This window comes from Phocoena sinus, chromosome 20, assembly GCF_008692025.1.
Source record: "Phocoena sinus isolate mPhoSin1 chromosome 20, mPhoSin1.pri, whole genome shotgun sequence".
NCBI classification, from domain to species: Eukaryota; Metazoa; Chordata; class Mammalia; order Artiodactyla; family Phocoenidae; genus Phocoena; species Phocoena sinus.
Window position 1 is genome coordinate 3,658,850 of NC_045782.1, and position 15,500 is coordinate 3,674,349.

General features: G+C 54.6%; 1 protein-coding gene across 3 annotated transcripts in view; it reads right to left on the reverse strand.

Annotated features, from left to right (window-relative positions):
• Positions 1-621: 621 nt before the first annotated feature.
• LOC116745214 (protoheme IX farnesyltransferase, mitochondrial) overlaps positions 622-15,500 on the reverse strand; it is a 110,430-nt gene continuing 95,551 nt past the window's right edge. For 2 of the 3 annotated variants that reach the window (XM_032615759.1, XM_032615758.1), the window contains exons 6-7: positions 14,823-15,055; positions 622-2,465 (exon numbers count right to left, since the gene is read on the reverse strand). In XM_032615759.1, coding sequence (XP_032471650.1) covers positions 2,062-2,465; positions 14,823-15,055 — 637 coding nt within the window. In that variant the 3' untranslated portion in view covers positions 622-2,061. The remainder of the gene's footprint in view (positions 2,466-14,822; positions 15,056-15,500) is intronic. The other variant, XM_032615760.1, reaches the window with a different exon arrangement.

Below are 15,500 nucleotides of genomic sequence, written 5' to 3' on the forward strand. Positions count from 1 at the left end.
AATGCTACTGGTCATCGGCCAGGGTCAGAACACCCGGCTGTGGAGGTGAAGCCCCGGGACGTCAGAAGCCCAGGTGACCGAGCAGCTCTCTGGGCTCTAGGGCTGAGGGGGTCATGGGAGCGTGAATTCCACGTTCCCGCAGGAATGAAGGGACAGGGGTCTGGGGAGGTGGTGGTCTGAGCACAGGGTAGCCCCAGGGAGGTGTGAGAAGCAGCACGGTGGTGGGGTGGGGGTGGGGGTGGCAGTGAGGGGTTCCCGTGGAAGGGTCTCATCCTGGGGTCTGAGCACCAAGGAGCTGAGACATCATTGGTTGTGCAGACTGCACACTGGGCACTGTATTTTCTGAGCCGGGGAACGACAAGTGAGGAGGTCAGCGAGGCCTCAAGGACCATTTCTAGGGCGATGGTTTTGAAGGGAGAGGAAGGGAGAGACTAGGTGATCCAGAGCAGAGGGTGGGTGTCAGGCGGATTCTTTCGGGAGCGCAGGCTGCTTGCTTCCACCCCCTCAATAAGAAACATCTCCGGGTGGGGCATTCTGCTCCCCTCCCAGCTCATGAAAGTGAGGCAAGTGTTATCGGTTCCACCAGGAACCAGAGATGGAGTGGAATGACGCCACACACACTGTGGTTCAAGGTGCTGGTTTATTGCAGCAGGAAGAGAACCGACTCGCTTTACAAATCTGAGGGCTGTGGATGTCCCCGCAAGACACACTCATGCCAGTTCCCACAGTGCCACCTGGATGCAGCCAAGAGGTGATGTTTCAGGTAAGCAGAGACAGAAATCACATGCTACCTGCAATCGCTGTGGAGTTTTGAGAGAACAGGCATATTGCAGGCACTGTTTAAGTGTTGCATAAATTCCCAGATGGATTCCTTCCGGGGCACTGAGTAACTAAAGTATCCTGTTAAGCTTCAAGACCTTCGGGCAAACGGGACAGACAGTGGACAAGCCGGTGCGTGTGGGGGCTGAGGAGACTGCTGGGACGGAGGCCAGCCCTGTCTGCGGGGACCCATGCGCCTCCCAGGACCATTAAGCACCCCCATCCGGAGTCCAGCTCCTGCTTCTGGCTCTCCAAGCCGCTGGACGTGTGGAGGCTAATTTCTGAATTTAGAAGACAGCAGGATGGAAATGTGTTCCTCACTAAAGGGACAAGAATGTGAGCTATGTGGGCCGGCTGGCCCCTTTCTGATTTCCCTTCTCACTCAGCCTTGAGCCGAGCTGATGACCGCAGCAGTGACTAAAGAGGACGAGATGGATCAGAGCCGGAGGGATTTCTAGTTTTAAGTCTAGCATGACCCTTCCAGAAAGAAACGCTCTGACACCTCTGATATTTTAAAGTGAACTTTAAAGATGCCTTTGATTCCTTGGAGTTTCTGAAATGCTGATACGTGATAGGGTGGGCAGTGGGTGGTCTGGTCTGAGATTCCCCAGACAACCGTTTGGAATTCCTCCCGCAGAGGCTGGGCAGCAGCATGTCCTTGGCGTTCTGTTATCGTCTGAGGGAAAATGAGGCTGAGGATGTGTGTGGGACAGAGGAAGGTGGACCCGGGGGCCCTGGCTCATTCACAGGAAGGGGGGCTGCGACTGGCAGCCTGCATTTCTTCTGACAGCCGGCGAGGGACCAGAGGCCACGGAACCACAGATACCAGAGTGCGAGTGTGCACCTCGTCCGGCCACCCCGGTCGGCACCTGGGGAGTGTGTGTGGAGGGGCTAAGAAAGGAAGGTGTGCTTGCACTTCTACCTGAGGGAGAGGACAAAGTGGGTGGGGTTAGAGGAAGAGCTCTGTAAAGACCCTCAAAGAGAAATGCGCTCGTCACGTAAAACTGCGGAGCCAACCCAATTCTTATTTGGGGAGCATTTTGGATATCACCGTGCAAAGAGTTGTCGAGTGATCACCGAGCACCAAATTAGTTTACAATCTTGTTCTCAACACAGCGACTTCTCTCCCGGTGCTTTGGAATTACCAAAATATCCTTGCCTAACAGCAAAGGGGGAAAAAAAAAAAAAACCCCTGTGCGTCTCCCTGGATGATTTTTGCTCCTCCCCACGCGCCGGTCGCCGTCAACTCTGCGGCCCGCCCGCGTCGCCCTGCGCAGCCGGCCTCTTGCAGGTCAGCATCAGCAGCAGGAAAAGGGGCAGATGCCAGAGGCTGCAGAAGAACAGCTTCCGGGAGCTCTTCCGGTCTGCGTCCCTGTAGAACCGAAAGCTGAGGTAGGAAATGTACAGGTTGATGGGGAGGGCGATGACGGGGAAGGTCCACGTGGTGACGTCCAGGGCTGGGGCCGCGGCGGACATTGCGACCAAGGCCAGGCAGTGGCGCAGGGCGACGCGCCGGCACAGGTCCGGGTGGGTGACCGACATCATGCAGTAGCCGCCCCGGGAGTAGTCTTCGCGGAGGCCCCAGCTCAGCGCGTTGAAATGAGGAAACTGCCAGGAGTAGAGGATTCCTCCCAAAAGACACGCTCCTGCACAGAGGTTTGGGGAAGCAAGACACGCCGTCATCAGAGATCCACAGAGGCACCCTTTCCGACAGCTGCCGGCCCTGGCGGCGCGCTCCCACCCCGCAAGCCAGACTCCCTCGGGTCCTCGCGCGTCTGCGCTTCCCTCTCTGCTCGGAGATGGAGGTGGGCGGGGGCGGGAGGCTTCCCACAAGGCTGAGCACCTGTGGCACCTGACCGCCCCCCGCCCCCTGCGGTGCCAACACCGCGACAACAAAGGGGGTCACGTTCAGGGGCGGCCCAGTCCCAGAGGGCCTTCTGGGCCGGGCTTTTAGCTCTTTTTCCACCAGCCGGCTCGCGAGTGAGGGGCTTGGTCAGCGAGGTGGAAGGCCGCTCCGGGCAGGTGGCAGCTCCCTGCTCAGCACCGACAGAACCGCAGTCCTTATGGGCGGCACCGGGGACGCGGGGGCAGCAGGCGGGGCGCACGGCCCGCACCGCAGGGAGGGCGGGGGACTCCCCAGCGCAACCTGAATACGCAGAGCGGCACAGGGGCAAAGGCTCTGCTGTTCCTCAGAACAGGTGAACACCTGAGCACCCTTTCTCCGGAACTGGATCTTCCCCCCAACACGGTGGGGTGAAGGCTGCCAGTTACTGAGTGCCTCCTTCTAACGAAGACTTCTACAGTCACCTCACTTAATCCGACTGCAGGACTTGAGGTAGGTTTTATAATCCTCATTAAGCGAACGAATCAGATGATGCTAAATTCTCCAACAAGAGGTGAAGGAGGAACTCAGCGGGAGCCCGTCTGATTGCAGCCCCGGCTCCCCCGCGGCACTGGACCGGGTCTCCGGAAAGGGCTGCAGCCATTCCTGAGCGGACGGTTCATTCCTCCTCTCCTCACACAGGGCGTGTTCCCCGAGCGCCCACTGAGAGGCAAGCGCGGCCTAGGCACCGCGGATGCAGCGTGAGCGCCGAGCCACGTGGGCCGGGTTCCCGCAGAGCCGCGCATCCAGAGGCCCGCGGCGGCTGTGCAGAAGCATGTGCAAGGGGGGCGCAGGGCACCGGTGCGCAGCGCACGGGGGCGCAGCGCATGGAGCGGAGCAGACGTCTAGAGGAGGACGTCTGCGCCCAGAGAGGAGTGACCAGGCCAGTGCGGTAATCAAGGCCCCCGGGCAGGAGGCGCGGCAGTCACAGCATGACAAGAAGACTAGGGCGTGTGTTAGGACCCACAGAGCCGTACATCAGAACAACAAGGTCGATATTACTGTATGATAATCTAAAAAGTAAATTAAAATAAAGAAGGCAGGCATGTGTCTGGAGTGCAGAGAGCAGCGGGGCCAGGCTCCAGGATCAGCCAGAGGGACGGGCAGGGCCACCCGCCCCCGCTCTGCAGGCGGCGCCAAGGACTGTTCCATCCTCGGAGCAGCAGGAAGCCATGGAGGGGACCTAACGCGTGAGAGCGCACATGTGCGTGTGGCGAGAGGGGCTGAGGAGAGGGGCCCTGGTGAAAGGACACACCGGAGGGGCCCAGGCAGCTCTGGACGGATCACTCGGGAGAGGAGAGATGAGGGGAGTGAGGATCGGGGCGGTGATGGCACAGCAGGAGAGATGGGCCTGAGAGGGACCAAGGAGGCAAAGGTGACAGGACGTGAGTGCAGAGAAGGGAGAGAGGCGTCGGGAGCGATTCCTGGGCCCAGGGGTGCCCGGAGACCTCGCGCCCTAGAGGACACACCCGGAAGCCGTGCAGGGCAGCTCCTAAGGGTAACTCTGGTGTGTTCGGTCTGACACGCCCTTGGGATATCCACACGGCAAGTCGTGAGGAGGGTCTGGGCTGCGATGCGTCCCCCACCGGGTGAGCCACCTATCCCATCACTACCTGTTTCCTTTCCCCTCCGGGATGTGAACTCCTTGAGGGTTCGTTCCTCTTTTTTTCATCTCCAGAGAGAAGTGCTGCCTACCATGGGGCAAAGGGTCCTCCAGCCCAGCCCCGGAGCCCACGTGCACAGAGAACTGCTCCACAAAAGCCATTCCCAAGACCCCCGTTTCCAGCACTGACATGTGAACCTTAGGACCTTCTACTGCCCCTGCTTCCTTCCTCCTCGGAGGGTCCCGGACGCGCTGACTCACTCGGGGTTCCCTGTGTCTCAGACCCCCACCTGCCTCTGGGGCCCCTGATCCGAGAACTGGGGGATTGAAGACCCACTGGAACCCACCCTGGGAAGCACTGTGCTGCAGGGGGCTTGAGCATGTGCACCCACTGTCCTGTCTTAGATGGTGATGCAGATCTTCTGAGCCCCTCGTCTGTGGGAACGTGCAGAAAAACAGGGCGGGGTCTGGGGCAGCGACTGCTAACACAGGACCCTGAGCAGGAGAGAACACAGTCAAATCACTGAGAGTCCTCCAGAGAGTAAGCGTGGGCTCCAAGTCCTGCCACGCACCTGCCGGAGAGGATCAGAGGAAGGAAGCCGCTCTTCATTTTGGATCTTTATTTGTGAGTCAACCGACTCCTCGTCAGCCTTCCAATCCAGAAGGAAAATAACAAAGACTTGCCCTTAGGGTCCCTATTTTGGTAGGGTGGCTGTCAAATCCCCTCCAGACCATTTTAACCCTATCTATAACTAGCACATATATACATCTTCATTCACGTAGACACATTCCAATTTGAACAGCAAAAGCAGCTACTGGGACTCCCCTGGTGGTCCAGTGGTTAAGACTCTGCGCTTCCACTGCAGGGGACGCAGGGTCGATCCCTGGCTGGGGACCTAAGATCCCGCATGCCGTGGGGCCAGAAAAAAAAAAAAAAAAAGAAGCAGCTACTATTTGTTGAATCTGGTGGCAAACAGAGGACAGTGTCAGCCACCCACCAGGTACGACCCTGGAGGCCAGAGAGGCAGCGGCCAAAGCGACAGAGCCCTGCACGGGGCCCAGCGGGAGGCGCACACGACGCAGGCGACACTGACGGCTGCTACTCAGAGAATCAAAAGAGGGCGGCAGGATGGGCGACCTGGGAGTGACTGCTCAGGGAAGGCGTCCCCACAGGTGGTGTGTGAGCCACGTCTCAACTGCACTGATCCTGGGAAGAGTCACTCGTCGTGTCTCTGGGAGACGTGCAGGCTGTGGGGAGGCATGGGGAGTGAGGAGACAGCCAGCAAGGGCGGGGCCGGATCTCAGGGTACCTGCACACCCGATGGGGAGGGGCATCTCCCCCAGAGCAGCGGAGAGCAGGGAGGGGGCACAGGCGGCAGAGACCACCAAGGGGACAGGTGGTTGGGGGGCACTGGAGAGGCACACACTGATGCCTTTTCCTCCGGGGGGACCCGCAAGGTTCATGGTGGAGACGTGAAGGTTCTCTCTGTGGCCGTATCAGGTTTGCCCAGCAGACATCCATCCCCACGAAGGCCTGGAGGCTTGTACGCAGGCCCGCGGAGGGGAATCACGTCCATGCTCTCCTGTTCCCGGCACCTTTCTACAGGCACAGCTGCTCTCACCTCATAGCTGAGAGATTAAGTAACTTGCCCAAGGCTATTCAGCACCCCGGCACCGTGTACCAGCACCTTCTCCTAGAAAGTTGTTGCCAAACAGCAACTGAAAACGGTAACAAGGGACTGCCAGGTGGTCATCAGAATGCCAGTGGAGCAGAGCAGAGGAAGGCTTGCTGGAAGGAGAAAGCCCACTTATCAAGATAAGAGTGCTGGTGCCTTAAAAAACAAACAAACAAACAACCAAGGTTGTTCAATTACAAACACACAGGTAATATTTTTCTTGACAGTGAGCACCCTTGGGGAATTAGCCAAGACAGAAGGGAAGGGGGCAGCACCCAGGTACAAGTGAAGTGGAAAACAGAGCGACAGAAGGAGACTTCTCCTTTGTATTCCGATGGCAAAATAGAGCCACCTCTGGATGTCAGAGGGGCCAGCACAGAGGAGGCAGTGTGACTGGTTCTCGGGGCACCAGGCCACTCGGAGGCTTTGAGCGCAGCCCTAGCCCAGGGGGGCCGACAAGACCAAGCTGTGTCCCCAGAGGAATGGCATCAGGGCTCACGTAGAGATGGGGGAGGGGATGGGTAGGTCAGGGCTCAGGAGCTGTTTTGCTCTTGCAATGGCCGAGAAAGAGCCAATTCAGCCAGGAAACCAGGCTCGAAACGGTTAAGACATCAGGCTCCCACGTGGAATCTTGTCGTTCTCAAAAGCCCTCTTTTTTCCCGTGCCAATTGGAGTATTCTGTTTTGCTCAATACACGTTTTCAGTTATGCTTCTCCTTCAAATAACATAATTTAAAAAAAATCACTTTCGTAAGAGTGGCATGCTGCTTTCTCTGGGAGAGGAAATTGGGTAGGGGTTTGGGTCATGTCACAGATGAAAGAGCTTTAGAAATCACAGCTTAGCCTTCAAGGAGTGTAATCAGAAAACCCCACCCCACACAGCTCTCCTCGATGGGCTGCAAGGCCTCGGCTCCGTAAAAGATGTAAAACAAATGACTGTCTCCATCAAGATAAGGCGAGCTAGAACAGGAAGGCTGGAATTAGTCCAGGGGCCTTGGGGGAACCCACCTTCCTCGTGGGGGGAACATAAAGCCCTCGGTTTCCTGACTCAAAGGCTTCACCTCAGCCTCATCCCCACGAAGCAGTCTGTTTTCACTGGGCCCACGGTCTGTGACAACAAATATTTACTGTTTGCCCACTATAGGGCAGGCATGGTCTACCCTCAAGGCCTCTGCTGGAGTCTGGCCAGGGACAGAGACAAAACACAAGGGATCACAGCCCAGGAATGTCACCTTCGGTTCAGGGCTTCAGGGGAGCACACAGGAGCAAGACCTCAGTCGGCCCTGGAGAGGTCAGGGAAGGCTTCCTGGAAGAAGTGATACGTAAACTGAGATTCAAAGATGGTCTCTGAGGTTCAATCCATTCACACAAGCCGTGCGTTTCCTCCTTCTCTGCAATGTGTTTTCTCATTTTCCTACCGGTCTGCAGAATCTTCATACATACTTGGTTTAATCGTATCCAGAAGAAATGTCTGCTTCCTTTCTTTTAATCAAATATCTGTTGGTCTATGAATACACAGGATACGGAAACTTGTGAGATAGTTGGCGTATCTGTGCGAATGGACTCTCCAGAGGACAGCAACTTCCTGAGATCATGATGCCATGATCCCAGCTTAGAGGCAACTCCAGAGAAGGGCCAGGTGTCAGCGGCCTTACTTCCTTCCCTCCACACACAGAAAACAGAGGTGAGCTTGTCGACTGTGCTGTGTGTGACCAGCTGAGGGGAACCCTTATCTCCTGGCACCCTCTCCGATTAGGGGGGCTCCTCAGGTGAGGCAAGGCCAGCCAGTGTCTTCCCAGTGACTCTTGGAAAATACTCTCGGAACATCTCCCAAGCAGCTCTACGCCACACCGGTAGGTGGAGACCCTCACCCTTGTCCCCTCCGCTCAGGTTCGTAGCGTACTTCCATCATTTTGTTGGCAAACAGAGCCAAGGCAATCCCAGCCAATAGCTTCCCAACAGGGTGGAGACAAAAATCTCCAAGTTGGAGCTCTGACTCTGTATGGGCTCTTCCAAAACACACTCCTCTGGAATGGAGCTCAGTGGTTTCAGCTTGCTTTCTCTGCTGCCTGGCGGGCTTACGTTCAACCCTTCCCACCCCGACCCCAACCATTCACTGCCCTTCGCTGCCCACGCAGGGACTTGAAAAGGAGGAGAGACGCAGGTCCAGCAAAGCCTGGGCTGGGCTCGGGCAGTCCTCCCTCCGCGGACAGTGGGCTCCCTCTCTCCACGTGGCCCTCAGCAGCTTTGGGGTGTCGTGCTCATGTAAACTGGGGCTGGCTGGGGGAGCACAGCCAAGTCCAAAGCTTCATGGGCAGCAGTTTCAAAGCCCTTCTTTTGAGGGTGAACACAGAGGCGCCTGTGGGACGGGTCAGCCTCCCCCATGTGATGAAATTCCACGGCGCCGCAGAGAAAGGGAAGAGGACGGGGGCCAGTTCATCAACTGCATGGCGACAAAGGGGAGATGAAAAGTCCCCTGGAAATAGGAAATAAGAGTCGGCAATGGCCGCCTGCCCTTGAAGAATGCTCTGGCAGTGACTGGGGAATGATGAAGAGGCACGGCGAGGAGAAGGGATGCTCTCCCTGCCTCCCTCCACGGTCCACTCCGCACGGTTCCTTGCCCCGCTGTCCACGCCCCACCGTCCATGCGGAGCCGCCCGAGGTTTCATTTGAAGCACAGTTGGGGGAAGAGTCAGCACAAAGCCCTGACTCTGAGCAAGGTGACCCCTCCCCTCCTCTTCCCCCCGCTCCCCTGGGGGCTCCGAGCCTCTGTGGGTGCTCTAGGAAACTTACCTGCTCCCCACTCCCCAGCTCACACTTGAAGGTCTCTCCCTTTATCACCCGAGTATGAATCTGTTGAACAGAACTGACTAAATGTGCACTGCGGGCCAGGCCTCACCTACTGTGGTCCAGCTCCTGTGATCCTGCCCGGCTACGCGACCCGGGGGTGACAAGGCCGGGCCTTTTTGTGCCAAATGGTCGCCAATTACACCGCCGACAGCCGGCTCGCTGCGTGTTTCTCATATGGTCCTTCTGACTTTTTTGTTTCTTCGTCTTTGAAGACAAGAGGGCTCTAAATATCGTTTGGTTTGCTAATATTCCTGTAATGTCTCTTGGTCACTCTGTCTTTAGAAATGGCATTTATCTTAATCAATCTCAAGCTCTAAGACTAGTTATGGAAAAATCTCACACAAAAGGAATTTACTCGTTTTCGAGTTTGATTTCAAAGTGAGGCAGTGTTTTAAAGGAAAGCTTCAAAAGGGCTTGGGTTAAACAGTGCCTGGTACTTGTTAGCCCTCAATAAATATTTGTGGAATGAGTGAGTGAGTAAATTCTATTCTACCTTCTCATCCCAGAATAAAGGAGGTAAATAAAGTGAAACAGTATTTAACATTTTGTAGTTTACCAGCTGAGGCTAAAAAAACTCATTCTCTTTTTGTTACTAGAACCATCCATCTGTCAAATGTCACTTCCTGATAAGAGTCCGTCTCTGAGTCCTCATTTGTAACTGAATGTTGGCTGACATAATTAATGTTGACCACACAACAACATCTGAATTACAAACCAAAGGCCATTTACAAATCTCTTCAAGGCAGTCACCAGAAGCATGCCATAAGACCGGGGATTTATTCAAATATAGGAAAGACCCAAGACCGGGGATTTATTCAAATATAGGAAAATAACAAAACAGAATCTGAGCCTTTTTAAGAAATGGGGGTGATGGGAAGAGAGGTGGCTTTGGCATGGGAGAGGGGAAGGGACTTTAACCCGAAGCCTTTGGGATAAACTAGACCATCTCTGGAGGTGAACGCTGTTGAGAGGCTACCATGTGCGGCTCCAGGCCGGGCCAAGCAGGAGCATCTGCTGTCGGGCACTTATCCGCGGTGTGCCCCCCACCCCCACGCCCTCCCCAGGGCGTGCAGGTCACTTGTCTCCTTGCTGGCCACTGCCTGCAGAATCAAACCAAGCATTTCCATTCCTAAGGCAGCGAGCTGGCTGCACCATGGGCCAGCCCTCTTATTGGGCCTTCCTGAGTTTTAGTTGCTAAGCATTTTTAATGTTTTCTGCTAACAGCAGTTACGCTCCCCCGCCCCCCGCCCCCCAAAAAAAGCAAAGTAATTAGGCAGGTGGGAGGAAAGGTCTAAGCCTGGGTCTCAGAGGAGAATGGACACAGGAGAAAATTCCACTGTAATGATCACCTCTATTGACACAAAAAGCACTTTTAGGGCTGGGCTCTGGCTGGGGCTGGCACCCTCTGAAACAAAAATTCCACTGGGAGAGAAGAGCTAGCTGTTCACAGTTCTTTGTGCAGCTACAAAGCAGCAAACACCAAGAACACCTAATGTTTGTTTAGCTTTTACAATTTCCATCCGTTAGTCTGTTTGTCTTCACCTCACCCCCTCCCCCTGCCCACCAATCCGGCCTCACTCGCCCACCCACACTGAGCTGGATTCTGAAGGGTCACATCAAGCACAGGCTTTGGACCCACACCACTGGGGCATCTAGAACAGCGAGAAATTCTTTTCCACTAGTGGTAAAAACAAACAAACAAAGCCAACAACAACAATAATGTTGTGGGGAAAAGAAATCAGAACCCCATGGCTGTCTTATGTTTCACGTCTTTACTGGAGGCGGGAAGGCAGCACCATCTCTTCCGTGCTTGGTGCCCTGGAGGTCGTGATTGGCCCCGTGGCCACTACAAAAACCACAGAAAGATCTAGATGCTAAGAAGGGTGCTTCCGAACACTGCATTTCTTCATTCTGTCGGCCGTCTGGGAAGCACGCAGTTTTCTGTAGCTACAAATCTGGTATCTTTCCTCCCATCCAGAGTCAGTTCCTTTGAGGCAGGACCCTGAAGGTGAGGCTTCAGGATCCCCATCACACACGGCCCCGAGCTGCTGCCCCCCAATCGTAACCAATGTCTACCAAGCCCCAGGAAAGGGCTTCAGCCCAAGTCCACCTGGTCAGGGGGACGGCGACTGAAATGAACGCCGGGGCTGGTATGCGGCGTCCTGACGCGGAGGCACGGATTTCGGTCTGTGTAGACTTGTATGCCTACCAACCCCTGTGCACACACTTTCCGTTTCTTGGAAAGCACTTTCCCTCCTCAACTAAACGGGCCGCGACTTAACTCAGAAGTCACTCGGCTCCGAAGTCTTCCTGGACCGATTTGGGGGCCAATTTAAGAGAGCCCGGAGCCCCAGCTAAAGCTCTCTGCTCAGGGAAATACTTGATCACCGGCCTGCCTCTCCCTGAAGACTCTGAGACATGAGACACAAGTGAGAACCGGGACTGGGTTTCAGTGACCCTGTATCTCTCAGGGCCCCGCACGCAGTGGCGGCTGGGGGGACGGTTCGGGAAAGCGCAAGCCGAGCGGGCCTCTGTCACCTCTGTCACCCACCTCCCCCTCCCTCCCCAGCAGCAAGCTCGACAGAGTTTTCCAAACACTTCTCTCCTCATGGCTGCTCCACAGTGACCAGTTTTTGGAGGTTTAAAGACAAGATGGTTTGGAGATACCACAGAAGAAAGGAAACATTGCTGGCTGTTTTTTCTCAGAAGGGCTCCTTCAAACAAACACGTCCCCAAAGATAAGAACCCAGAAGAGATACAACAACCTCGGTAAATAGTACAGATGACACTGTTAGCGCATCTCTGATAATACCATCTGCCACGCCCTTGGCCCAAATCCCTCGGTATTTCCAGGGCATTCTAACAGTAAGAGCGCTCGCTGGTTCTGCCTTTTCAGATTGGCGGTTCTCAAATGTAGTCCCTGGACCAGGGGTATCAGCATCACGTGGGAACTTGTTAGAAATGCAGACTCTCAGGCACCTCCCCAGACCCACTGAGTCAGAAACTTTGGGGGAAGGGCCCAGGATCCTGAGTTTTAACAAGCCCTCCATCCAGGTGACTGATATGCACTAAAGTTTGAGCACCATCGTGTTGGACTTTGGCTAGCGGCTACCACAGTACAAAGTGCAGTTCTAGAAGATGATAAAACTATATAAAATCATAGCCGACTTAGTCCCTAAAATCCAGGAGTAAAAATCTTTCAACTACATTCTCTCAGATTCTGCCTTATTTCTTTGAGTCATTTCCTGCTGTACTCATAGGTGATGCTCAATATATATCTGGCGATTGATCTTGGAAATACCTTAGTTTTTTCAACTTTAAAACGGAAGCTACTTATCACTGTTTCATTCATCCATTATTTCATTTACTCAATTCATTCAAAGATCTACTGCTTAGCTCAAGTTGGCTCCACCTATCAAATTAATGTCTTGAAACTTCTGAAGCAATTGCAAGCATTATTTAAAGTAGCATTCCTCTTTCTGTATAAACCTCACAAGGCTTTGGGTGTGTGATTTGACCTGTGGTAATTAAGGATTCTGGGGGCAGTAAACCATGTTGTCATTGTGTGCCCCACAATGCACCTTCAAGATTTATACAAAAGGGATACAATAGAAGTCAATCGCAAAAACTGCAAAAGGACCTTCTTTTTGTGGCTTTACAAACCTTTCAGGCTGCTCTGCTTTACACCAGGGTCAGTTCAGGTAGATGAAGGGTCTCGTTTCTCAAGACAAACGTACATTTTCAAGCCGCTACCTATAAAAGGTACAGCCTGGCCCTGAGCTGTTCCTCATTAATGAGTTTGTATACAAACAATTAACTTTGGATTGCAGAAATACTATACCTCAAATTAAAAAAAAAAAATTTAAATATGCCCATTAGCATTTTAGCCAGATCTGGACTGTGGCTGAACAAATAAGGGCTCCAGCTGGATGTGCGTCCTAAGTGGGAGGACCTGAAAAGCTTCTCTCTCTGGCCTCCAGGGAGGCAGCTCGAACACATGCTGAAGCCCAAGCTCTTCGCAGGAAACTACCAGGGGCCTCCAGCCTTCAGCAAGAACCTGGGTCCGAGGACCCTGCATGACAAAGGTGACCGAATTCTCCACGGCCCTGGACTGGACAGCCCTCACATACCTCCAAGCGATACCTGTGCCTGGGGCTGTCACACTTGGCCCTGACCCTGGCCCTGGCTGGGATTCCCTGGACAGAAAAGGTAGTTTCTGGTGCCTTGTTCCTTGTGACAGGTTTGAGGAAACTGAACAGGGCTGTGTCCATCCGGCAGGCAGGTGGCTTGGAGCAGGCATCCGAGGGCTTAGGCAGGAGGACGTGGATGGGAACAGAGCACACAGTGCGGGGCGGGCGGGGAGGCAGAGCCTGGAAGCGCCCTGCTTGCTTTCCAGTGTCTGGACGATGACTGGAAAGGCCTGGAGGGCACAGCAGGGGGAGGCTAGCTGGGTCAAGGGTGCGGATCCAGGCTGAACTGAACAGCAGGAATCTGACCAGGAGGTTTGGCAGTGCCCAGGTGGGCTCTTTAAATTTACAACTGAAAACCGGGGGTGGAGGGTGGGGGCGGGAGCTCATTCGTCATCTGGTCCAGGGATGCCAGAGCCCTGCTTTCCCTCCCACTTCCCTCACCCAAGACACAGATCGCTGATGGACTCAGTGCTTTCCCTCTAAGCCGGGAGGCATCTCCCTGTCCCAAAACAACAGCCAGGGAACAATCGGGAACCGCTCAGACTCTGCCAGTGAATCAAATCTCACGACCTTCCTTCATCTGTACTAATTAACACCAGCTTTACGATTGAGGGAGATTCAATAACAAGTCAGCAAATCCTCACAACAGCTCCATGAGAAGGGTCTTTCCAGTCCCAGGTGGGAGGCGAGGAGACACCGCGTAAGGAGGTCAAGTTTGGTTCTGAAGGGCAGCCAGCTAAGGGCGGGCGCGCCCCAAACCCAAGCCCCCTCCGCCAGGGCCAAGCCCTTCACCGATGGGCTGACGCCGTCTCCCGCTCGCAGGAGACTGGCCTCAGGCTCATCACAGAACAAACAGGCACACACGTTTCAGAATATTATATTCGCAGATTCATGAAATGCCAACATTTACAGGATATTAAAGCCACTGTAAGAGACAATCCTGGTAAAGGTGCAATCACCTTTGTAAGCTTCCAAATGGGAACGTAAGAGCTTTTACGAAAACGTTTCAGAAACGTGGCTTCTAGGGCAACGGTTTATGGCCAACAGCCTTTTGATCGCTCATGTGAAAAATATGTACTTACATATATTGCCGGAAACCTCACCACTTCCTTCCTAAGCGTCGGTGAAAAACAATAATTACTTGACTAATTAGACTGTGAAACTTCCCTTACGGATGGTAAAAAGGAGCTATTTTCACCCCACAAATTTACTTGTGACATCCCAGCCAAAAAACTGGAGGAATGTTTCAATGGTTTTATTGTAGACAGCATGAAAAATGTAAGCAAATCATATAAAAATAAATTAGAAACTAATGAAAATAGTCTGTCCTCTCCTAAGAGGGGAAAACAGTCTGGTTCTGGGGGAGTGAAGAGCTGGTGCAGCAGGCCTGCTGACAAGGCAGCATCCGCTGTGCCCGGGCCGGCCCTGACACCCACTCCAGGATCGGGACCGACACCACACAGCACCAGGCCTGCCTTGGCTCCTGACTTTCAGGTGCTTTCTTCTCATTCTACCTGTTGCCCTTTGTTTTCTCTCAGCCCTTCCCTACTGGTGAGAGCATCTGTTCACCCAGAAGCCAGGCTGACACGGTCTCCCTGCAGCTCTACACTCGATACTTCCGACGGCCACAACCGCACACGTGCCAAAGGACTGGTACTGAATAGAACGGCATCTACCACCAAGTACCGCAGCTCAGGGAAGGAAGTGGCCTCTGACCAGCAGTGTTAGCGCATGGAAGAGCCCCTGAGCTCACGGGGCCAGCACCCAGGCCCCGGGTCTGTGGAGAGACGCTGAGACACTCACCAGCATCCAGGCTGCCCGTGGCCGCGGTCCAGCCCATGAGGGGAGGGATGGCCCCCACGACGGCTCCCACCCACGTGTTGGCAATGCTGATCCTCTTGAGCGGGGTGTAGCAGCAGGTGTACAGGAAAATGTTGAAGAGCCCCAGAGCTCCCGTGAGTGGGTTTACGCCCCAGGTCAGAAGGGCAACTCCCGGAACTGCACAGCAAGTGGCAAAGGACACAGCTAGCAACGGGCTGGAAGAGAGCAGGGGACACAGAGCCATCACTTTCAGCTCCAGGCAATCACGACGTGGGGCACAGGTACAGGGAAGCGAGCAGGGGGTGGTGCTGGCCTGGCTTCTGCCCTGAACCAGGACATCCTCTGGATGACATTTACAACGAGGAGGGACTGGCTTGCAGGAGCTCGGGCTGCTCCTCCTGGCTTTGCCAGCCGGGGCTAACGAAGTGAAGAGAGTGGAGGCCGACGAGGCCCGGATTCAACAGGAGGCCCTGCCCCACCTCCCAGGCCGCAGGATGTCCCGGCCTCCCTGTCCTTATCTGAGCAGCAGTGACCGCCCCCTCTTCCCAGGGCTGACGCGAGGGCTGCCCAACACGTCACCTGCTTTGCACACGGTTCTGTTGCACAGCTGGTGGGAAGTTAAGTGATCGTGACAGATGAACCCTTCGGAACCCAGGATTT